At 42.2% G+C, this 24521-nt stretch overlaps 1 protein-coding gene across 1 annotated transcript; it reads left to right on the top strand.

Annotated features, from left to right (window-relative positions):
* The first annotated feature begins 327 nt into the window (after positions 1-327).
* Positions 328-11375, top strand: CD28 (CD28 molecule). Its single transcript, XM_009637488.2, has 4 exons — positions 328-465; positions 6827-7180; positions 7447-7565; positions 10490-11375. The coding sequence occupies exons 1-4, from the start codon at positions 411-413 to the stop codon at positions 10628-10630; spliced, it is 669 nt and encodes a 222-aa protein (XP_009635783.1). The 5' UTR covers positions 328-410; the 3' UTR covers positions 10631-11375.
* Positions 11376-24521: the final 13146 nt, after the last annotated feature.

The following is a 24521-nucleotide window of genomic DNA, read 5'->3' as shown; positions in this document are numbered from 1 at the left end:
TACTCTTTGTAAAGAAACAGCACTGCACATCTAGGAGAGTCCATTTCTCCCTGATGTGAGCAATCGTGCAGAGCCCCAAACACAAGCACACATCTTGCAATACAGGGACGAGAGTACCTGTTTTGAAAGGCGGGCTTCCACTACCTTTTAGGCGTTACTGAGCTTTGCAGAGGCAACTTCCTAAAGCTAAACTCATCAAACAATTTGACTTCCTGTTCAAGTGTTGCCATTACAGTGGTTTCACTTGGCTGTGAATCATGTGCTGCAGAGGGAGGAGGAGAGAAGTTGTGTGAGCAACCGAGGGTGCAGCCTGGCCCCACGGGGAAGGAAGGCTGGTGGCGCGGGGCCCTGGGAGACGTGGCAGCACTTGGAGGGGGTGGGGACAAGGCGTCAGGCCCACCATTAGCGCCATGCTCCTGGGGATCCTCGTGGTGCTCTGCTTCATCCCCACTGCTGATGTAACAGGTAACAACCTCCCCCCCCCCATTTAAATCCTTTCCACTATTTTTCCTCACTTTGATCATCAGAGGGGAGAAGGTCTAGTATAGCTTTGAATTAGTTTTGCACAAATTATTCTGTGTTTGGATGAAAGGGGAGAGACAAAGCATGCTGCTAAGACTGCACATGGATCTACTGGATATAACTAAGAGGCCGATTTTTTTCCTGCCACAAGTACCCCTGCAAGATAAGACCCAAGAGCTTTCTTTTAATTTGTCTTCTCTTTAGATGCATTTGGGAATTGCATGACTAGATACGTGTGTGTGTGTGTGTGTGTGTGTGTGTGTATTTCACCTCCCCCCCAGGCTTTACAAATTTTGCTCACAAGTGCCTTCTCTTTTGGGGGTAGGGGGGCTGAGCAGACCTGGTGCCAGTGCCTCTTGAGGCAGCCTCTCCAATGCCCCCAGGTCTCCTGTATGAGGCTCCGGGTCCCACCATGGCCTGGCTCGGTGTGATGGGCTGCAGAACTGAGCCCACCCACATCCTCACAGAACTAGCAAATAAAAGGACGAAAAGCAGAGTTGCTTACTGAGTTCAAAGATGGTAGGATGGGAATTGCCAAGTTTCTGATTTTTGCACTGTTGCGTAGTTTATTGATACTTACTAGATATCTAGCTTCTTTCTGAAAAGTTCTTCAACAACAAAAGATGTCTATTTGTGATTTTGAAATCCTGAGTCTTACTGAATCTTTCTGAATCTTCAGTTGTTGTGGCTGAGGGTATTTTGTCTTGGTGTGGTCTTACTGATGCAGTGTTTGTATGTTCCGGGTTGATATGTCTTTCCAAGGGGTACATCAAAATGCAAAGCAAGGCAAGGGATGATGGCTTTTGCCAGGATAATCCTGAGACACAATTTTTCAAACCGCTGGCCTATGAGCTGTTGTTATTGGGTCTTCTCCAGATATCAGTGTTTTGTATTTCACAGGGAAGTTACAGATAGGAACAAAAATCTGTTTTCCAGTACAAAACTTTTCACTTATAGAACATCTTTAAAGAGTTGCTTTTTCTAATACGAGAGATACAACTGAATCTATTTTTTCTTAATTTCTGCCTTATTTTCCTATAATTCTTTTCCTCAGTGACAGGACTGTAATTTGCATGACACCATGTTCTACATTTCTTTAAGAGGTCGTAGGCTTTTTCTTCCTTGTCCTTTTCCCATGTTTATAATTCTGTGTCTGCAATACCATAATTATTTCCACAGCGGGCCCCTGTGTTGTCAGAGAAGACGCTGATTCCAGGAGGGGATAAGTATCAGCAGTGGGTTAACAGGTTTAAAAACATTTCCATGAGGTGTGCACAGCCTTTAAGCAACTCCCTTGAATTGCAACAAAATAAAATATAGTGTGTGGTTATCAGACACAGGGGTTATGCCATGACTCTATAGCCATTTATATACTTGCTTTGCATGAAGACCTTGAGTTTCTCCAATAGCTTTTACAACGGGTTGAAAAGCAGCACATGAGGCCACTTGCCTCTCAGGGCTCTCATCCTTTTCCCATATCTTTTCTCCACATCTTCTCTTCATTTCAATCAAGATGATTGATCGTTAGCACATGGAAAACATTACGGCACATCAAAACCCTGCAGGACTTCCTCAAGCTACAAAGTGTGTTACAGGCCTCAGGTATTTCGTTTCGGGGAAGACAACAGAATTTGTCCTGTTCTGCTGTTGTTAGACTGTACCAGTGAGTGCTGCAGGTTGAGTTTGAATCATGGAAAGGGACTTACAAGATCAGTTTGTTCATTTCACTTTTGCAGAAACACTAATGTTTACAAAGTTTGTCGTCATCCCCCCCTTTTTTTTGGCTAAATAATTACCTTGCTATGGTCTGTCAGAGAGGCAGCTAGATCAAGTTGCTTGTCCCATGTATTCTGTGAAATAAGTAATATAAGTGGGTTCCCACTGCAGTGTACTACACATGACCTCATCTTTTTACTACCTGCATAACCTTCTGGCTTCTGGTCTCTGGGTGTGAAAATCAACCTCTAACCCACTAAGGTTACCAGAATGCAAAAGATGTATGAGACAAGGTTAGCCAAGATTAGGATGACATCAACAAATTCTTGTTTAAAAAAAAAAAAAAATCACAAACTGACAAGAAAAACCCCTGTGTTCACACTGGGTTTGATTAAAGCAAGAGTGTCACCTGGGCTTTCTGCAGTACAATGCTTCCTGCAGTACTCGCACCGAACTAGGCAAGATTAGCAGAAAGCAAGTTTATAACGGGTAGAAAGAGCAGTTCTCCCCAGATGCACATTACAGATGCAGCTGGGTGACTTAAATCCAAAGTAAAAGAGAAAGACCCTTGTACTTGGGAAAGAACTGTAGAGGTAATTGAACAGATCATCAGTAGCAAAAACAGAACAGCTTTTTTTTTATAACATAGCTGTGTGTCTTTCTGTTTGTGGATTACTCCTTTCAGGTTTCCTCCTATCTCCCCAGGACTTAAGCGGGCCATTTCTGTACTTTGCTTACAGAAACCCCAACATATCCCAGATGCCTTGCTCTGGCAAACTCGCTTCAAGCTCCTTGAAGTCAACTGGCATGGAAAAGAAAGAAAGGAGAGTACAAAATACTTTTAGCAGAATATTTTTTCCAATAGCTGATGATTCATGGAAAGTTCTGGAAAAAAAACCCTCAAAATAGTTATTTTCCGTACTTTGTCGTCTCTATTTCACTTTCTTGGCAAATAAGAAAGAAAAAATAACTTCAATGAAGTTTTGCTTGCATCAAGAGTCCATGATTAGAGAGCCAATACTTTATGGATATTATATATTGATGGCATTTTTTTTTTCCTTGATGCAAAAAGCCCCCTCACATGTGATTATAACAAATGTCTAGCATGACAAATAAGGCATAAAAAAGCTTAACAAACACTTAGATATCTTACACACCATTGCATATGAATCCTAAGATCCTGAGAAAGCTTGCAGCCTGTGCACACTGACTTAAATGATTTTACATTTTTAGACTTCACAGCTTTTTGAAACTGTAGACAATGATTTTTCATAACTGCCATTTTCTTGGCTGGCTAAGGCCAAGATATAGATATTTATTACTATGCAGCATGACTGAACACAGCTCTGGAAATGGCAATCATAACCCTATTTAGGGGAAAGCATACACTAATGGAAACACATACTAAATGTTTCAGGGTTTCACCATTTTAACAAACCCAAAGCGACACTTACGAAAAAAACTGTCTGTGAAGGCAAAAGCAGCCTCAGCCCATGTTTGCTCAGAATGGTCCAGATCCTACTAAGAATATAATCAAATCCTATTCAGATCACAAGTGAATTAAGGGATGTTTGGCGTTACTCTGTTTTCCCCATGAAACTAATACACATTTTGGTGTGACTGACTTTCTTTGATTAAAAAAAAATCCAAGCCCAGAGGATGAGGATGACAGCAGGGCCTGTCTAACATGCCTGGGGGATACTCCTGCTTTGCCCCTGCTGGCATTGCAGCCCAACCAATTCACGTGGTTCTGATTAGTTCCTATAAATGAAAACCAAAAGATCTCCCTCAATCAAACCACATTTGAATTAGTAAAGGCCACTTTGTGAAAATGGATTTGGGCGCTTAGCTTAAATCATGTAAGAGGAGTCTTTATTTAATGATCCACAAATAAACTTTTTCCTACTGTTCAGCCACCTTGCATCCCAACATCAGCAGCATGGGGCTAGGTTATCAACACCCAGCCTGCATGCCAAGGCAAACAAAACCAAGAGGTGGAAAGAAGTTGAAGGAATTTATTTTTTTAGGTTGGTGTAGAAAAAGAGACTCGTTGCCAATTAGCACAATATCATGGCAGGGACATAAATAGTCCAAAGCTGTAGTTAAATAGTGGAGCTCAAGGCAAGGAGCTACATACTAAACATCAGGAATCCAGAATAGCTGACAACAGCAAAAGGGGTTTAGTCTGGGGTCTTGGGTTCTGTAGATGAATCTAAATAACATTTGAAGGTGGTCCCTCAGTGATGAGATTTTCAGCATTCTTTGTCTTTCCTCTGGCCATAGCGAAAATCTGATCAGGCTGAGCAATAAACATCCATTAGTCTTCTGTAAGTACTCGCAGGGAAAAACAGCCAAGCATTTTTCTGAAGTGTAATGCTTCTGCAAGTGTCTGTTCCGGGATGCCTATTTTGGTTGTAAACTCCGAGACAGAAAAAGTCTCTTCTGAAGGTGTATTCAGTCCCTGTGACAATCAGGGTTGCAGCAGTGGAAACTACTGCAGTGCAAATCAGGAGAATAACTCTGTCTCGAGTGAGATGTGTAGAATTCTGCTGCGCTAAAGGTACAACAATTCTACGGTGGACTTGCAAATTGGCACTTATGTCAAAGATCAATTTTCTGGCCAACAAAAATATGATCAAATGCCTTGTCTAAAGGGGTGGAATCCAAACCTCACCCCTTATTAGAATGCCTTATAAGCCTATGTGAGAGCTTTTGTCGGAAAATGCTGATTCGATGAAACTGAAATGTTTTGCTGAAATGTCTTCATTTCAATGAAAATTCACCACAGGCAGCACCTCAAGTAGAAACCTGCCTTGTCTGTTATTAATCTGCCACTCGGTTCCAGGATTCCAAGATCCGTGTCTCTTTCTGCTGGAAAACCTGGAAATGCTCATCCTTCATCAAAACAAAATGTTTCACAGTGTTTGGGTTCCCTGCAAACATGGGATTTCAGAGCTGTGACAAGCTCTGCTCCACTCCCCATGCTAACTATGTTGAACAAAGAGACACAAGGAGGATGGACCACAATCTTTCTTTGCTAAAGACAACGCAGTAGAGCATTCCGTCTCATGTCTTCCTGCTCTCATGAGAAGAAAGGGCCGATAAACAAGTCTTTCAGTGAGAAAATGAACAACTTCAGCAGTTTCATGGGTTGGGCTGGCGACAGGAGAACCCGTGGGTTGTTTTTACTGCCCACACCCTACCACTAGTCCTGGCCATCTCATGCATCTCTGTGTGTTTACTCCCTGGATCATGATCATCCCAACGGAGTATCCTACTCAAGAGGTTGGGGTACTCCATCCTTTTGTGCAGGTGTGAACACACTAAATGTAGCCTTTTGGCCCTAAATGTTGTTAAACACAGTGAAATAGTTTTTTTCTGGGCATTCTGAATCTGGCCTCCTTACCACTCCATTTCCCTTACTAGTCTTTTTTGCATCTCATCACATGGATTAAGTAGAAAGAATACAGGTTTTGCAGCAGATTTTGAGGACTAGAGATACGATTGTCATTCTCACAACCACAGCAATTATCATGGATCTATAAAAGGCAACTAAGACCTCATATGAGTTGAGCTTGCATGAAGACTTATGCAGTCATATACACGCACAAAAGGGCTGTCCTTAGTTCTGGCAAGTTCCTAGCTTAAAAGCCAAGACTCCCTTCCTCTTACTTACAGGTCATCATTTGAAAAGTAGGGCTTCATTTGTACAGGATGATTTTTCTTGGAAGAAGTTGTCTTTCTGCATAGTCCTTACAGTGTTTCATTGTTTGGCAGATGGTAGCACAGAGGTCTACATGTCAGAAAACATTTCCTGTTTATGTATCAGTCCGGTCAATTCAAATTGAATTATATCTTCATGTGATGTGTTATTTTGCAGGCCATTTAAGTGCTAAGTGCCAATGCAGTGTCAAATTAGTCAGCTCCTGAATCCTTTGAGAGATTAAGAATCTACTACAGCTGCTAGCTAGAGAAATTATTTATTTTACATTCAAATGATAGCAGTTCATGCTTTTAGTGCTCATTGTCCAAGGTCCAAACCCTTGAAACAGTTCAGCAAATTCCAGCTTCAAACTCTTCAAGTCTGTCCTCGGACTAAAAAGCAGATGTATAAATAATAATCTCTTACCTGACTGCTAAACTAATAATTTAATTCACAGTATTTTCACTCCATAATGTCCCCTGGGAAACTGCTTGCTAAGGAAAGGCTAGACTAAGGTGGCCTTATGTATACACATATGCACACACACTCAGAGTAGCCTTCTGAGCCCTGGCATTAAATCTTAATCACATGGGCCACTTTTTGTACGAGTGTGCTAGTGTTCTGACTCAAGAAAAACACTCTTGACCTCACAGTCTCCCCTAGTGACTATGTAATTATTTATAGAGGAGGGGATTGCTGCAACAGGAGCTCCTGTGAGAAACTGCTTCTGCAGCTTGGTGGTTACGTACTCACTAGTAAGGGAGTGCCAGCAGGGGAGAGGAGATATGGAAAAGAGTTTCATGGGAGGATGTGTGGTTCTGAAGTCTCATACTGTATTTTATAAACAAGTGTTTTTCTCACTTTCTGCCCTCTCCTCCCTTCCAGAAAACAAGATTTTAGTGGCTCAGCGTCCTTTGCTCATCGTAGCTAACAAAACTGCAACTCTAGTCTGCAACTACACATACAATGGAACAGGGAAGGAATTTCGAGCTTCGCTGCACAAAGGAACAGACAGTGCAGTTGAAGTTTGCTTTATTTCATGGAACACAACAAAATTTAGTAGTACTTCAAATAAAGAATTCAACTGCCAGGGGATTCATGATAAAGACAAAGTCGTTTTCAATCTTTGGAATATGAGTGCCAGCCAAACTGACATCTACTTCTGCAAAATCGAGGCCATGTATCCACCCCCATATGTCTACAATGAGAAGAGCAATGGGACCGTCATTCACGTGAAAGGTAAGCTGGGAAATCTCTGTACGCCAGTATACTCCCTATCCACACTCCCCACATGACCACTTGAGGCAGTTTGTTTCCTTAAAAAAAAAAAAAAAGAAAAAAAGTTGGGTTGCCTGATAAAACTGCATTCTGGCTCCTGATGTCCTGAAGAAGACATCTTAAAATGATGATTAATACAAATGGCACACTGGAACAAGGAGTAAATAAGCAGAGATTGAGGTTTTTCTTTCATGTACTTAAAGTTTTCTTTGTTCTTTTCCTTAAAGAGACACCCATCCAAACACAAGAGCCTCAGTCTGCAATTCCTTTGTGGATTATGGTGGCAGTGACTGGAGTTCTTGCTTTCTACAGTACGCTAATAACTGCAGTTTTTATTACCTACTGGGTAAGAAACTACTGTTTTCCTTTGCTCTGTATGCTCTTTGTCCCTCCTTCATTTCTCAGGCTATACTTGCCATGTTTGCCACAAACTCACTGATACCCTTCACTTCAGGATCACCGTGCTTCTTCACCCCAGCTATAGATGCACACCCATGCTATGCCCCCAGATTGTTGAAACACCAGATGCTCTCCAGGTGGGCAGTCAGGCCTCTGCAGTAAAGTCCTAAAGCAAAGAGTAATGCCATAATGTTGGCAGTGCCCTGCATGTCAGCAGTACTGGGACACTGTCTCTAGCTCTGCCAATTGTCCCTGTCAGGGAAATCTAGCACTACAACCATTCCTGGCAAAACCCTTTGAGACTATACTGACAGAAGGAGCTCACCTACAGCAAAACAATCTTTAGGGAACCATCAGTTGGCCCAAGAGCACCTGCACTGATGTCTTGCACCTATCAATTGCACCTTGCAATTCCCTTGAGTACCCGCTATTTCTGGCAGCTTGATTGCAAGGGAATACGAGCACTGGGATCTCAGTAGTCCCTCTGTACATTAACCCTAAGAAAGCTGAGACAGTCTTATGGCTCATTATTTTTGCTTTCTAATCTCCCTGGGGAGTTGGCTGGCCCAGGTCATATCCAGTTCTGCCTGCTGGAGTAAAGAGAGAGCAAGGCAGGATGAAGAGTCAGCAGAAGGACATCTTTCTGGACAAGTCTTAGGATCGTGATCTCCCAGAGCTGATTTACACTACTTACTCCACATGGAAAAGACTTAAACAATAACCATAGAGAGCTCTGTTTCTTGCACTCTGCCCTTCCCCTTTGTCTTTTGTCATTAAATAGCAATTTTCAACACATTACAGCCTGTATAAAGGGCGCAGAGTCCATGACAGGTTAGATGTTGCATGTATATGGAAAGAAACTCTCACTGCTATCTGAAGCTTGAGATCTGTTAAGTGTTTCACAAAAATACACTTGCACAATATATGGCTATTTCTGATGGAAAATAATCAAATGGGGCATTGCCATAGGAAAATGCAAAGGCAGGTTAAGTGGTCCTTTGTGCCGTATTGTAGAGGAGAGCTGAGAGGATCATAGCAAACAGCTGCTGGTGTTACAGTGGCTGTGCCATGATGAGGTATTTTAGCTTCAAATCCATCATTTACAATCTGAACCATTTTCTCTCTGCTATATTCGTTTGGTACCTAATGGCTACGTGCTATGCTGCTAACATGTCTGTCCCCAGCAAAAGTGACAAGGCTGCATTGCAATGCATGCTGTTTGCTGCATCAGTTTTTACCTGCTGTTATAGCTGCTGGTGGTATTCTCCTGACAATATGTATTCTGAGTGTGGATATATTTGGAGTGCTGCTGAATGTTAATACAGCTGCCTAGAAGACATTGTGAATTGTAAAAAAAGGGTCCTAAAATATGATACTTGACAGCCATGGCAAGCCTGTTTCACTTGAGTTCCTGAAAGCAGCTAAAGATTTGTCTATTTTCATCCGATTCTGTCTTCCCTGGAGGAAAACTTCCTTCCTCTCCAAAAGTAGCAGTCTTTGATCCTGTAACAGTCCAGCATTTAATCATGCTAGCAAAATGTCTTTCTCCCATGCAAAATTACCTCTTAGGTGAATAAAAAAATCCTATATTATGGAGATGAACACATACAGATAAAGCTTTTCCATCTAATGATTTACATGCATCGACTGCATTGCACAGCTTAAGCAGCATGTAACTTACATTCAACACCTTGCGTATATATAACATTAATATAAAAAAGTTTAAAATGTTTCATTGTAACTGCCCCACTCTGCAAGTACAGCATAATTCAGCCATCAGATTTTCTAACACAAACCTCCTCCAATACCACAACATCACAAGTATATTGCAGCATATGCAAATATTTATGCACACAGGAAGGAAATTTCAGTAAAAAGGAGATTGCAAAAGAAGGTATGATCAGTATTAAGGAAAAAGCATGGAAGCACTTTACCTAGCCCCTGATCAATAAAGCCTTAAGCTACACAAAACCAGCAACCTTGCACACAGCCTGAAGCAGTCAAGAGGTTCAAATGCTGCTGTAGCCACAAACTTCCTCTGTGATTATAGGCAAATTATTTCACCTGTCTTCTGCTACTTTATTTCTGAAAGAAACAATACCTCCTTTGTCTCACAGGGGCATTATAAGGTAGGAATTCAACAGTGGAAATGAGATTTTTTTGAGGCCCAGATAGTGAGATACATAAAAGGTTAACATCAGCTCTGATTCTTTAGCCCCTTGAAGGAAGGCTCAGACCAACATATACATTGTGTGTTACTGCTGTAAATGGTTAGCAAACTATGATATACATAGCCTGGGCTGATTTTCCCTGCTCTTATTCTGTTTGAGTTAAGTTAATTTCTTTTTTCCTCCTAATAAATGAGGACAGCCTTCACTGCTCACACTGTATTGCTTCTGCTGAGTCATTCCACTACTGAGAATTGATGGTGAGAGGCATCAGTTTGTATCCTTGGTTTGCAGCATTCCTGTACCTGGAGAACTAACACTATAAACCTCTCAGCACATAATCTGGAGACTTACATTCAGGTTGGGCAAATTCCATAGATTATTTTATGAGAACACGTGTTCTAATTCTTCTGTAAATGTATTTAAACCTGAGGCTGCCTTATAAATATGCCTGCTTCCCTGAACCAGGACCTAGGGCCAGAAATGTCAGTAGTTAACATGAGAGTTGGGTGAGACAATTTGTTAATTCAAAGACGGAAAAATTAATCAAATCCATTATTAACTTGTCTCAGGTCTTATTAACAATCAAACCCCTCTGCTCAAAGGATCTCTGTTCCCTTTCTCCTCCTCCCTTTTCAAATGTTCACCCCAGGCAGGACATTGCAGAAACGTTTTCACACTTCTCTTCCCCCTTCTCCCACAGCAAAAATCCAAAAAGAATGTGTACCATCAGAGTGACTACATGAACATGACTCCCCGGCATCCTCCATACCAGAAGAACAAAGGTTACCCATCCTACGCGCCAACACGAGACTACACTGCCTATCGGTCCTGGCAGCCGTGATACCCACCAGCTGACCGACCAGTAGCCTTGTGTGCTTCTAGGCAGTCACTTGCTCTTGGATGTGGGAGGACAGCCTCTCATTTTCTCATCATGTTTGCCATTATTGATCACGGATACATACACCATAGCAAGTATTGGATAAACTTTGATATAATATACTAAAAGAAAAAACAAATGAATAAACACACAAAAAGATGGGGGTGGGGGGAGTAAAAAAGGATTGTTCTCCATGATGGCTGAAAATGAGATACAACTTGTGTTGAGGGTTGTCAGTGAGTAAGACAGAAAGATGGCATCAGACCTCAGAGCTGGTCTCCTCCTAACACTTGTGGTTTTGCTCAGCTGTTGGGAGAACCAGAACTTCTGACCTTTCCCAATAACTTGCTGCCTTAGATTTAACCCTTAATTTCCTTTCCTGTATGTCTAATCCTCAGAAACCCTTCTTGCTGTTAAATATGGCAAAATGTAAAAAAAATAATATTTTCCTCCCTACAAGACCAGGGCACAGTTTGAAGTTCGAAACACATGCTTGAAAGAAAGAGGGAAAAGTCAGCCAGAAGGCATCCAAGTTATTAGGCTACGGTACAAATCAAACTCATTGAAAACTACTAAATCCTCAACATGTGAGTCCTTAGGTTGGACACTTTGTAAATGTTCATAAGGCCATTTGAAGTCATGACCAAGTAACTCCACAGAGTGAGGAAGTAATCAACCTTAAGACAAAATCAAGACAAGCAGGAGAGGAAGAAAGATCTGTTGTTGTCATGAAGAACCCATTTCTGGTTTGTTTGCCTTCTACAGTGAGGGAACACAAAGTCATATGGGAAGCATTAGAAGACACAGAGGTCAGATTTTGAGGAGAGCTTTACTTTCACTTTTGAATTTTTGTTTCTATCCAAAAGGCATTCTGCTGAGTCCTCCTGAAAATTTATGCACATCTGCTGGCACCTAGGTTGTACCAGAGCTCTTTCAAAAATCTGGGTCCAGTTATGAGCAACTAAATATCACTTGAATTTTTTTCCCACAAGCACCCCACTTTTGGGGTGTGAAAGGGTCCTTTGTTCCCACCATTATGAATTGGACCTGCAAGTGCTCAGCTGCCTGCACGGACTGCTCTGGGCACTTTGACGAACTTTGTGTTGACTGGAGGTTACCCTTCTATCTAAAGATGTTCTTCAGGAATACTCCATGCTGGATGAGGACAAAGTCTTCAGCGAAACCTGCTTCGTTCTTTCAATTAAGCATGTTTACATTAACAAGACATCCTAAACTGTAATTGGGGTTGTCTTGGCATGAAATCCCTTTTCCTACTGAGGAGACAGATGAGGTTTATTTTATAGGGACTGTGGAATAAACAATCAAATTAAAAATAAATCCATATTTCCACCTTGAAATAAAATTGGGATTGTACAACATTTACTTTCCTCCAAATTGGGATAAGAAGATTCTTTCTCTCTTTGAGGGGACATGACAAAAGTAGAGATGTGGAAGTGTGGCAAGAATCTGCTTTGACATCTTAACCCAAGAAAAAAACTTTGGCACTTCCAAATTGGAAGTTTTATATGAGTTTGCTGACTGGACCCCAAACCATTCATTCTGAGTCACATCACCACAGACCACGTTCCTGGAAGGTGCTGTGCCACCTCTGAGCGACAGTGAGGTGCCTGCTGTCCCCCCAGCCCAGCACAGCTCTCCCAGGGCAGGGTACAAAGCCCACAATGGCAATGGCAAGTGAGGCCTGAGTGGCCCACTGCCATGAGGCAGTGCTGTGCCTTTGGCATGGGACCACGGTCTTGGACCCAGCAGGCCCTGGAGCTTTGCTCTGGGTCAGTTCAGCAAACCCAAAAGCTTGTGACTGGGTTGAAGAACTTCAAAACAAAGTATTTTTATTTATTTCTTCTCCTTACCCCTCACCACATGCACAAACCGCCCCAAGGCTGACATTTTTTCCACGTGCATTTTTTAGTCTCTTTTCCTGAAAAGCCCCTTACTGCGCCTTTGTACTACAGTGGAGGCAGCCAGGAGCACGTGCAGGGGGCAGAGGGGACGGAGCCAGGCAGGATCCATGGCAGTCCCTGCACGGTCCCAGCTTGGCCCTCCTTGCTGGCACTGACTGGGGGAATACTAATGCCTTGCCATCTCCCTCCTCACTGAGAGGGGAGCAGCAGCTGATCCTGAGCCAGGGGCATCCAGCCACTCCTGGCAGAGAGCAGCAGGCACAGCCCTCTGTTAGGGTATGGCACTGGCTCGCTGTGCTCCATGCCATCTACCAGCGTTGTCATTGTACAACACAACATTAAAAAGTGCTCTGATTACAATGCGCTGTGAAAAATCACACCTTCTAGTGCAAATGTAAGGTGAGCTAGCAAATGTGTATCAAAAGCATAAACCAGGGTAAATGTTCTTTTTTTAAACTGCATATATATATATTTAGATATAGACGTATCTATTTCATTTTATCTATATCCCTTAGAGTTTTATTATACTTTTCACAACCTCCTTTTAAAATTATTAAACAGATACAGTAAATTAAATCCTGAATAAATGCATTGGGCCTGAGGCTAGTGAGAGGAAAGTATTACTTTCTAAAGCAAATGTTGGTATAATTTGCTTTCCTTCCCCTAATACTTTTGTAATTTCCATATATAAAACATACTGATAGCTCCCAGGACATGATACTGGAAAGTAAGTCCTGGAACATCTGGAACAAGTATTAATTCAGTTGATCGACCAAAAAGAAAGGGAGATACAGGGAAACATCCTAAACATATAATGAAAAAACATAAGAACCAGGGCAGGAGAGGCCCCAGCATTGTGTTAGAATGGACATCGCCATTATATTAAAGCACTGTAGGGATGTGAATTGCAGACTGTTGGAGATGAGATACCAGTAAATACCTTTTATCCACCACTGTAAGGAACTAAAAGAAAGTGTTTGCGGAGAAGCAAGCCAGTTAAGCCTGGAGTCTGGCTCTGCATATGTGGATTAGCATATGTGACAAACAGAGCAATCCTAATTTATTCCATCTGGTTTTAGGCAACACATAACATGCCAGTACATCCCTGGCCCTCCCTGGCCCTGCCTTTGGGGTCTATATGCTGTTTACAGGATGATGTAAAGAGAAACCTCCCTCTGTTGCTGCTCTGAACTTGGAAGCTGGCCCTTATGGAGGGCAGTGAGAGATCAGTAGGGTTTTCTGCCTTACACACAGGTCTTAATTCAAATGCAAATATAATCCTGCCGAACAGGGATTTAACTTTTCATCCTCCTTTCCCCCACTTTTGGATCTCAGTGTCAAATGAACATCTGACCTACAGTCATCATATCTGAACAGCAATCAACATATGTTGCAAGGGGTCAACCAAGGGTTGTGCAGCTCCAGCCCCCTGCATGCTGATTCCCGTTCTGCACGTCTCCAGCACAGCACAAAATAACAGCCTGGCTCTTCTGTGCTTCCAGGAACCAAGCCCCTAGGAGATGAATGACGAGAGGGTAGCCTCTGCTATCTTTGCAGTACCTTAAACCTTCACCATTGGGGTTGTCAGGTTTACTAAAGCCAAAACTCTCAGAAGTTCCTTCTAGTTTGAATCTCCCCAAATTCCAATATCCTCCTCCTGTATCACATTTTTCATAATGCCTCTTCTTTCTTCTGCAGCTATAAACATGAACTCTGCATGTCTGTCAAACAATATCACATCTTCCTTCTTTGCATATCATCTCTGTAACTTTCATTTCTGTGCCAGATTCAGCAGTTCAGGAGCCCATCCAATTTGTTAATCTCTAACACCAACAGCCTTCCACATGTACCCCTGCCTCGTTGTTTGCTTCACACAGACTGTCTTGTACTTGTCTCTTCAGTTTGGGGTAAGGAGTTGCCATAGGAGATTGCAGCCATTGGATAGGTGCTTGTTTTCTGCTTGAAAGATTTGGGGTCTTTCATCCCTTCAATTTTTCCCATCATCTTCAGATTTTTCAGTTGTGCCAAACAACCATGTGGGAATCCCCCACACCACGTGCTTCCCACAATGCATTTAATTTCTGTACGTTTCATTTCCTGTGCACAGCAGGCTTTTGGTTATTGCCAGGTTCATTGTGCCTGTAGACATGCCCTGACAGCAGAAGCAACTTTGGCTACTGATGGTCTGTTTGATACTAATAAATAACAGTACAAAAAGCTTGAGTTTTAGGAGCACACAAGCAAAGGCTTCAGTGCTAAAGATCAAATCTTTCCGCTTTCAGCAAGGCTTTTGCTGTGTGACTGGAAAATACTTTACTCAAGATGAATCACAGACCAAGACATAATTTTGTTAGCCACTCACACTAACCAGAAAACAGGTTAGGGTAATGAGTGCAACGTCAGCTTTGTTAAGGTCCAGTAAAGACTGGGAAAGGCTGAAAACAGCACTAGGCAGTAATTTGTAGTGAAAGTCAGTGTCTGTAAGTGGCTGTGAGAGGGAAACATCACTAGCTGCTTATCTTGATGCAAATGGATTGTTCTTCACAATTAGGTGCTTTTGTTAGAGCATCAAGTTACAGTATGTTACTATTCCAGCCTCAAGGGCATGCAGATAGTCTGATGTGGCCAATTTGGCTGACAAAGTACTAGGAGGCTGCCAATTTCATACAAACCCATTTGCAAAGAGGCGAAAAGTTGAATGGTCTTAAATTCATGGTGGGCTTGTTGGGGGGGGAGGTTGGGTTTGGGTTTTTTTTGGTTGGTTGGTTGGTTGGTTTTTTCCCTTTTTTTTTTTTTTTTACTGGATCTCCAAGAACAAGGCACTGGTTCTTACTTTTTCTCCTTTCTTTTTGTTAATAAAAATGGACTGTAGCTTGTATTTTCAGGACCCATACATTTACCAGGAGCACTTCAGTTTTGGGGAGCTGGCTCCATCTCATTCATCTGACCATTGAAATGACCAAGAATTTTCAAATGCCACAGTTTTCCTAGCCATTATATCATTATGTGGCCACATCATTCCCTTCCCTCAGTGGCTTTTTATTCCTTCAAGGGAACTATCCTGGATCAGGTTGAAGTGTTCTCATGGACTGGAACAACTCTAGTTTTTCAGTCAGGAAAAAAGGTTACTCCCTAACCAGCAAAAACAAAGATGCAAACAAGCAATTTGTAACAGTACAGTTCTGTGGAAATTAACATAGTGGTTTCAGTCTGGTAGGAGGATCAAATGGCCTTTTTACAAAATCCTTTTACTCTAAAATAAAGAAGCTTAAGAAATTACATACTAAAGTGCCTTAAAAGAAAAGAGATCAGGTTGCAAAATTAAGAAATCAAAGGCAGGAAATGCCACAAGGAAGCCTTCCTATCCAGCCTCTCTTCTGCCCCCTAGTGTGACCGGAGTGGCTCTTTAATTACAATTGCATTTTGTTCCTTGCCTACAGGGATTTTGCCTTCTGATCTGAGCACACACTGCTAAGAGATGCAAGTCAGCTCTAGGTATTGCCAGAGCAGGCACTCAGCTGGCGACACTGCAGGTACAGGGTGGCATCTCAAGCCCCTCATATGGAGGGCTGTAGCAGGACGCAACTATCAGTCAGGCTAATTTAGATAACAGCCAAGTTAACGCCTGATAGCCTTGTCAGTGCCCCATTAAATTAGATCACTCTGTTGTGAGTCAGAATGAACTAGTTTTCCTGCTATGCTTGCTGCCTGTGACAGCCCTTGGGCTACTTTAATCTTCAAACACAAGTGGACAAGATGAGAGATGATTTTTTTTTTCCCCTCATGAAAATGATGAAGTAGGCTGCTTGCATTTCTTCCTGGGCTTCTCAGCCTTCCCCAGCCAAATCAAAACTGGCTGGAGAAAGGAAATTGTTTCTCTGTTTGCATAGCTCATCAGGTCCTGATGCACAGGGACAGAGGCTGAAGACCAGGGCCGACACGGAATGTCGCCTTTGGGAGCATTAACCCATGTAGCTCTTTCTGTCATTAGCAGAACGTTGAAGTAATGTCGATGTTTTATTTTAACAACAACAAAAAAGTGTGAGACTATGAAGATACAGAATTGTACAGCAAGGCAATAACCTCTCTCCCTGCTGCAGAGCTGTCAACACAAAGTTGACGATACTTTCAGTTCCAGCCCTGTGATGGAGCAATCCACCACCAAGTGTGGGAGAAGCAAAAGGGGCTAAGGGAGAAACCACTCTGAAACCACTTCAGTGAAACTCTGGAACAGTCCCTCAGGGAATGGAAATGAACAAACCAGCTGCAGTATGCACTACACGAAGCAAACTTCTGCCTCTCCCTGGCCGTATACTAGAAATAACAGTATTGTACATATACAGTAGTCTTTCTCGCCTGAAGTACTTTTTACTGCATAGCCTGCTATGCATCAATGAGAAACTATCTGCATTGATGGTGAAAGCCAGGTTAGGTCCTGTGTGTGGACTTGGGCACACTGTTGAGTCCCAGGAAACTCTTCAGATGAAAGCAGCAAATTATATTCAAAGGGCAATGACCAGGCAAACCACAGCAGGCTGGAAAGGCAGGATGGATGAATGGCTGACTGCAGGAAAAGTGGAGTTAAGCGACTCCAGGGCTTGTCTCCAGCAGCTAGAGAAATGCATTAGTTTGGGCTGCAGCTCCAGTGAATTTCCTCCAATAAAAGCAGCCCTTGGAAGGATGAACATTCTGTGGTTATTTCCTGAGATTTAAGTCAAAATAACCATGCATATGCACTTAACAAAAAAAAAGATTTTTAAAATACCCTTATTTCTGTCTTTTCTCCTTTCTGAACTAAAGGATTACTTACTTACAAATCCTACATTTAACTTGCAGTATATGGCTTTAAAACCAGACTATTCCTTTCTTGTTACCCTTTTAAAAATTTTTATTAAGGAGTTTCTGTTGTAGTTCTGCAATCTGATTTCAAACCACTGAGGCAGAGAGGCAAAACGAGGGATGGGCCATAGGCGGAGGATATATGTACTGCAGCTCAGTACTGCATGGCAGTACCCACACACTGTGAACGACAGCAGGCACAAAATGAAGTTCAAAGAGTCCATAGGTTATGTGAGCAACTTGGTAAAGAAATGTCAGTTAGAAACGAGCAGCAGAAAGCAGCTCTGTTTTCCTATTGCTGTGGCTTTGCTTGGTGACGATGACATACAAAGATTAAGTCTAACTGCATGAGCTCCAGTTGTTTATCTCCTTTATTATCATCGCCAGTAAGTGAAGGAGATGTGTGGGTGTCACCTGCAAAAAAAGAAGTTGCATTTCTGAGAGAAAAACATCTGCAGATCAGAGAAGGCAAATGGTCTTGCTAAATTAATGTATATCCAGTTTCCTTCCTGTCACTAATCTGCAGTGCTGAATTTAGTCTCCTGGATTTCCTTAGCTTTATTATGCTGAGAGAGAGTGCAAGAGAGAGGGAGACAGAGGGACTTGAGCAATATCAAGTGCCCAGAATGATTACAGATCACGGAGGTCATTTGTAAATCACTAAGATAGCCTGGATCTCAGGGCATGGAGTTTGATTTTCCCTCTCCTCTCCTCCCATCAGCTGAACTATGGGCATTTGCAACATGAAAAGCTATCTATCTGCCGTGCAATCAATTTACAGAAGAACATTTTGTTTGGGCTGCTGTTGAGGGATGCTAGCAGGAACTGGAAGCCCGGGGTCACCACCCATGGCACAAGTGTTAGCGTCTGTGCAGAACATGTGGTTCTTCTGTGCTTGCATGTTTGTGCCTGTGACACAGAGTGAATCTCTGCACAGTTATACACTGCTTGCTGTATACATTGCATAGAAATCACTATTTTAAGAAAGATTTAAAGCAAAGGCATCTCCTACATTGGAACTACTGAGGGATGCTTTACCTATGGGCATGCAAACAACTGTACAAGCACAGACACAAGCAAGCTTCTGTTTTTTCTCCCTGCCATTATGTATATATGTAAAAATAAAATAAAAAAACCCCAGTGAGGATATGTCTTGGATTGCACATCACGCAGAGTGTGCTTGGGTCTAAGATATCTCTAGATAAATGTTTGACTTAGCTGTGTGCTGACTTGCCTGGATCAACTCACCAGCCTCTGAGACATAAGGAGTATCAGAAAAATGAAAAATTATAAATTCAGAGTATCTGTATTTGAAAATAAGACTTTCCTCCACCTCCAAATTTACTGTTATTTGCTCTAGTCCTGGATTTGAGATATATTCTTAAGACCCTCCCTTTTATCACTAAGCCCAGTGAGAATACTGATGACCATCCCTTTTCAATTGGAGATCAGAGAATGGATTCCCTGTGTCTCTGCTACAGCTGTTCTAATCATCAAGCAAGAGTGCATGTTGCACTCTTCTTGTGCCCCAGCTACAGCCCAAGCAAATCAAGGACCTGACTAATCCTTCTCACCCAAGTGCAAAATATGACATTCACCTTCCCCACTAAACAGACCTCTTTACAAAAATAAAACTCACTTGTTCTTGATAGCTGCCATAATGAATGCTTGGCCAATAATGATTAATTCTTTGTTCTTGCAAACATCAAGCTCTTGTGTCCGTTTACTGAGGGGAGGAATCCATTTGATGCTAGTATCATTAGTTGTGTGAGGAAGTTGCACAATTGTGCAACTTGCTGTGGGAGTGTCTTCTTTCCTCATGTAAATGCTGGGTTGCAATCTGGGTCAACAAATTAATGTTTAGCATAAGAAAAATATCGGAACCAGAGACCTGTGAAATTTGAGGCCCTGATCAATCTAGTGCTGCCTGTCATTGAATGGCATGAGCACTAGCAGCTGAGTATCACTCAGATTGGTTAGGAGTGAGTTCATTCTGTAATCTCTTCAAGTTTATGATCTCAGATGCATACAGACTGCAAAGGCATGGTAAATTACTAAAGGATCCAAGGCAGGGCAAAAATTCAGGGAAGCAACAGGCTTAGCTTGCTAAAGGCAAACAGTTTTTGTGCTAGGAACAGGAAACCAAGAGACAGTGCAAAGGATGTTACAGTTGTTGGAAGGGCCACCACTGTAGTTACTATGCATACCTGGGTGACTCATTATTACTGTGAATGCTGGCTGGCACTCAGATTTCCCTCCTCCCCCAGCTGGAGCCAGTGGCCTCATCCTGCCATGCTTCATCTCTGCTAGGGTATCATCTGGAAAGCACTTGGGCTGGCCCTACACTGGGCTAGACTTTGTACTTGTGACATATACAGACTATACATGGGACACACACACAGGAATGATGTGCCAGTCCCTGCTTGAGAAGATTAAAGATGAAAAAAAGAAACTAAGAGGGAAGCAGAGCACGGTCCTCATGCACACCTATGAAGCTCAGCAGTTGTAAAGGCAAAAAGCACAACTGGGCCATTCTTCACACCGCTTTGTCCTGGTTTCTGCTGGGATAGAGTTAGTTTTCTTCATAGAAGCTAGCATAGTGCTATGTTCTGGATTTAGTACTACAAGAATGTTGATAACACACTGATGTTTTTAGTTGTTGCCAAGTAGTGCTCAGACTACTCAAGGACTTTTTGAGCTTCTCCTGCTCGGCCAGGTGCATAACAAGCTGGGGGGAGCACAGCTAGGACAGCTAACCCAAACTGTCCAAAGAGCTATTCCATGCCATATAACGTCATGCTCGGGGGGGTCAGTCAGTCGGTCAGTCGTGGGGAGACTGTTCGCTGCTCGGGGACTGATCGTGGCTCGGGGAGTGATCGCGGCTCGGGACGGGCTGGGCATCGGTCAGCGAGTGGTGAGCAATTGCTATGTGTTACTAGTCACTACATTTTTGTACAGTACCTGGGACCCCAAATCTTGGTCAAGCTCCTCATATTGTAGCGGAAATTACAGTGATAACTTTAGAAGGTGTAATATCAGATCCTCATCCCTTCCTCAGCAAATGGCAGCGCTAAAAGCCATGGAGGGGAAAGTATAAAAACAAACCTGCAAGGTTGCAGGGGCTGGGACAGAAATACATGAATGTTCTTGTTTTCTTCCTTCCACACATGTCAATTCCTTTCTGATGGGCCTCTTATTTACCACTTGGCACACATCTGGCCATCAGACCTGTGGTCTTACCAGAGCTTATTTTTCACTTTGTCACTTATTTATATGGCTACAAGAGTCATCATCAAAGGGAAGCTAAGAAAGCAGTATCGAGAGAGCTCTGTAAGTGATATCTCTCATTTCACAACCCAGAAACCACAGGTAATCCCCTCGTGCTGTATTCAAGCGCAGCACTGCTCTGAAGCAGTTCCATCGAGGGAGAGAATTGCTGATGCTTGACTCCCAACAACTTTGCAACATCACAGTACTGGGAATGATATAAGGAAGAGGAATAGAGTACATTTCAAGCACATATACACAAGCCAGAAGACAAATGGATGTTTCTCAAAGGACAGAAGGAAGATCTTTTATGGTTGTCTAGCCCCACCTCACCCCCTCAAATTAGAACATACTGAAAATGCTTTTCCCCATGGGGAACATGTGTAGATGGTTGGGAGGGGGTAAACATATACACACATAGTCAGTTCTGTGAGTATATAATGTTTCTTTTACAGTTATGCCAGCACGCTTTTCTATTTCCCCAATTTTGCTTGGTGTAAGGTCTCCTTGCACAAATAGTCCATGCTGCTCAGTGACTGCTGATTGCCCTGTTCTCTGGTTGGCAAAGTGTGGCCCTTTCTAATGGAAAAAAAACATGCCTGAAGAAACTTGCTATTTGAATGCGTCAGTCATCCCTCTTGCAAAGTAGATCTTGCTAACTCTCTTGCCTCATCCTGGGGGACCCAGAACTCTTGAGGCTTTTCACATGCATTTTGCATCAGAACATAAAGACACAGACCTATGATCCATCTGGCAATGGTGTCTTGTTTCCAACAAACCTAGCTGCCCCAGTGGAAGATATTAAGCCTTCATGACGGACTAGCTTGTCCTGAGAGAAATGTGTTTCTATCATTAGCTAGCAATCATCTCATGGCCTTCAAGAGGAGCTTTGAGAAATAAACTTTATGATTTCAATTTTCTGCAACTGCAATCATTGTGATCACAAATATGCATTTATATTATAGTGATAATCAAAGTTCTATTTTTTCACAATGTACAGGCTGAAAAGTGATATTCTGTGCCCTGAAGAGTTTAGAGGGTAAAAGCAAAACAGATGAGAGCTGATTGACTGGGAAATAGAATACAAGAAAATGTAAGAAATTGTAACGTGATTGGCATGTGTGGCTGTTTGCTTTTAAATTGGGTGTATAACCAAGGAAAAAGGAATGAAAAGAAAGGAATATATTGTTATTGCCTTTTGGGCTTAGCTGGCTTCGTTTTCAGTCAAGCACCAGTTTAATGCTTGAGAAGAGGAAAACATTCTACATCACTACACAACAGTGAACTGTCACCAGTGATTGGGATTTATGCTGGTGCAAGAGCATGGAATTTGGAACTGGAACCATTTTTTTTTTTTTTTTTCATACAGCACATATAACCTGCCATAGCCAGCAATCTGAAGTGGAGTGTCTCCAGTTTCTGGCTAATTGGTTGAACAGTCTCTCTCTTCCTGGGCTACTGACACTTTCATTAACTCCCTCTCCACTCCCAAGTACCATTCCTGGAGAGTTTTGGTAGGATGCTGTCAGACACATGTGAGGGAGAGATTTCTTTGGACTGGAAGGATGAGCTGATCCCATTTTCCTTTCCTGACAAGTTGCGGTGCTTTCTTCTGCCAGCATGTGACTTGGGGAGAACTGAGCTCTACATTTTATGCCTCACCCTAACCTTGACTGCAGCATTGTATCCACTTTATTCATTAATTGCAACAGTTCTCATTAGTGCAAGCTGTTAAAAGGGAGTAATAAACCTAATGCCATTATGTACTGTAAACTTCAGCTCCTGTTGTTACTCATTCTCTCAAAGCAGAGACTGCTCAGGAGAAGGGATTGCTGCTTAATTAACTTTCTGCAGCAAGGAAGCCTTGGCAATTGGATCATGTTAATTTAGATTTCAACGCTGATATTCTATTATCAAATACCTTTTATTTCAAAGGAACACTCCCTTCCTTGGATCAAAACAAATTTGTCATCTACGGCCCATTGGCCTCCAGGTTCCAGCTGCACTTGCAAATATTAACCGACAGGATAGGGAAATTGGTTATGGTGATGCTGAATGAAAGCACAAGTACTGTGCCCTCTTTGCAATATCAGCATGTGCTGATATTTGTTTAGCAAATACTGAATCTCACTGATGACATCAAGTGTAGGACGAGATACCTCTACATTAGAGCAGGAATTTCATTCCCTAGGGAAATAGTATGGCAACTCATATGTTGGTTTGAAGGGCTAATACAAAAATACAAGCACAGCGGCTGTCTAATGGTTCTTTTGCCCCCAATTCTGAGGCCTGTGCTCCTGAAGCAGAGCCCTCTTAATGTGGCTTGGTGACCCCTGTGCACAGAGAGGACAGACATGTGAAGAAGAGTTCCTTCAAAACCTCAGAAGAAATTTAGTCATCCACTTGGCAACAGCCTGGGTCCTGTGAAAGTGAAAAGTCTCACCCTGAAGAGTGAGACACACAAAGAACAGCTGCACATTCAAAACAACCTTCTGTTACAAACAAGCAAAAGAAGGACAAACAGAAGCTTTTCAAGGAATCAGATACTCTGTAGCAACAAAATCACAAATCAATATGGGAACCCTATTCCCCAGAGACAAGTACCTGAAAGTAATTTAAATGAGTCAGGAACTCCTGAGCCACCAGATGTACAGAGACCACTTCAGGCACTGCAAGGCTGAACCATGCATGCCACCTAAATAATCCATTAACTTCTTAGGACATGGATTCTTTTAAAAGCCTTTGAGTTCTCCATACACTTTGAAAGAGCCCCATATGAGGCTAAAATGTCGGATCAGCTTATCTTTTCCCTGCTGAATAAACCAAATAACTTTGCAAAAAGCTTGCAGATGTTCTGCTCTTACTAAAAAAGTACTTCAGGACACAGATTGAAGCTTGAGTCTTTCATCTAAATGGAGAGCCTGAATGTCACCCTTTTATTTCTTTCACATGGCAAGGAGGATGGAGAGACAGTGGAAGTTTCTCCATTATCTCAAAGCTAAAATGGCAACCCTTACCTGAACAAAATCTGTTTCCTTTTCTATTGAGTTGTTTCAGATTATGAAGGGTTAAGTCACCAGTATGGAGCAACTCCAACATTGCAGAAAAAAACCCGAGAGATCTTTTTAGTGGTGTATATGTGTATGCAGTGTGATGTATCTGCAAACCATACTGAATTATCTGATTAGAAAGTGCGAAAAAACAAAGGCAGCCTGCAGTGAGAAAATGAGACCCTGTGCAGGATCCATCTGCCAGCGAAGCAATTAAGAAGATGGACTTTTTAGAACATCAGTGATTGTCATTTGTGTATGACACTCAGTGGGCTATGATTTCTTCAGATAATGCTCATGCATTGCAGTACCTGGTGAAGACCATGTGATGATCACCATGTAGCCCGCAACATTTTCAATAGTTAGCACTAGTTTAATCCTGAGCTAAGCTATTTAACAGGTGTGAAAGAGAGTACGGGGTTGCTCTCCACACAGAGAGCAGGGCAGAAAAACTTGCTTGTGTGTTTTTTATTTCCTGTAAATGTGTTTCTTGGAAGGTTTGTGGGCATGTATCTCCCTCCTCTGGTGCACAATAAAGTAACACCCTGGTGGAAGATACGAGAGATTTGTTGTGGCAAAAAATGAAAACTGGGAAAGAGGCCTCAGTGAAGGAGCACAAACACTTAATAAATCTCCTGGGAGATAGTGTATTTCCTTTGCTTCTCCATTTCATTATACTATCATCATATAATATAAATGTAATAGCTGTCTTCTACACCTGGGCACCTTGTATTAATGAATATTTCACTGTAGAAATAGTTCAGCCCCTGATTTGAT

This window comes from Egretta garzetta, unplaced genomic scaffold (assembly GCF_000687185.1).
Source record: "Egretta garzetta isolate BGI_Z169 unplaced genomic scaffold, ASM68718v1 scaffold474, whole genome shotgun sequence".
Classification (NCBI taxonomy): domain Eukaryota; kingdom Metazoa; phylum Chordata; class Aves; order Pelecaniformes; family Ardeidae; genus Egretta; species Egretta garzetta.
This window is presented reverse-complemented; position numbering and strand designations above follow the sequence as displayed.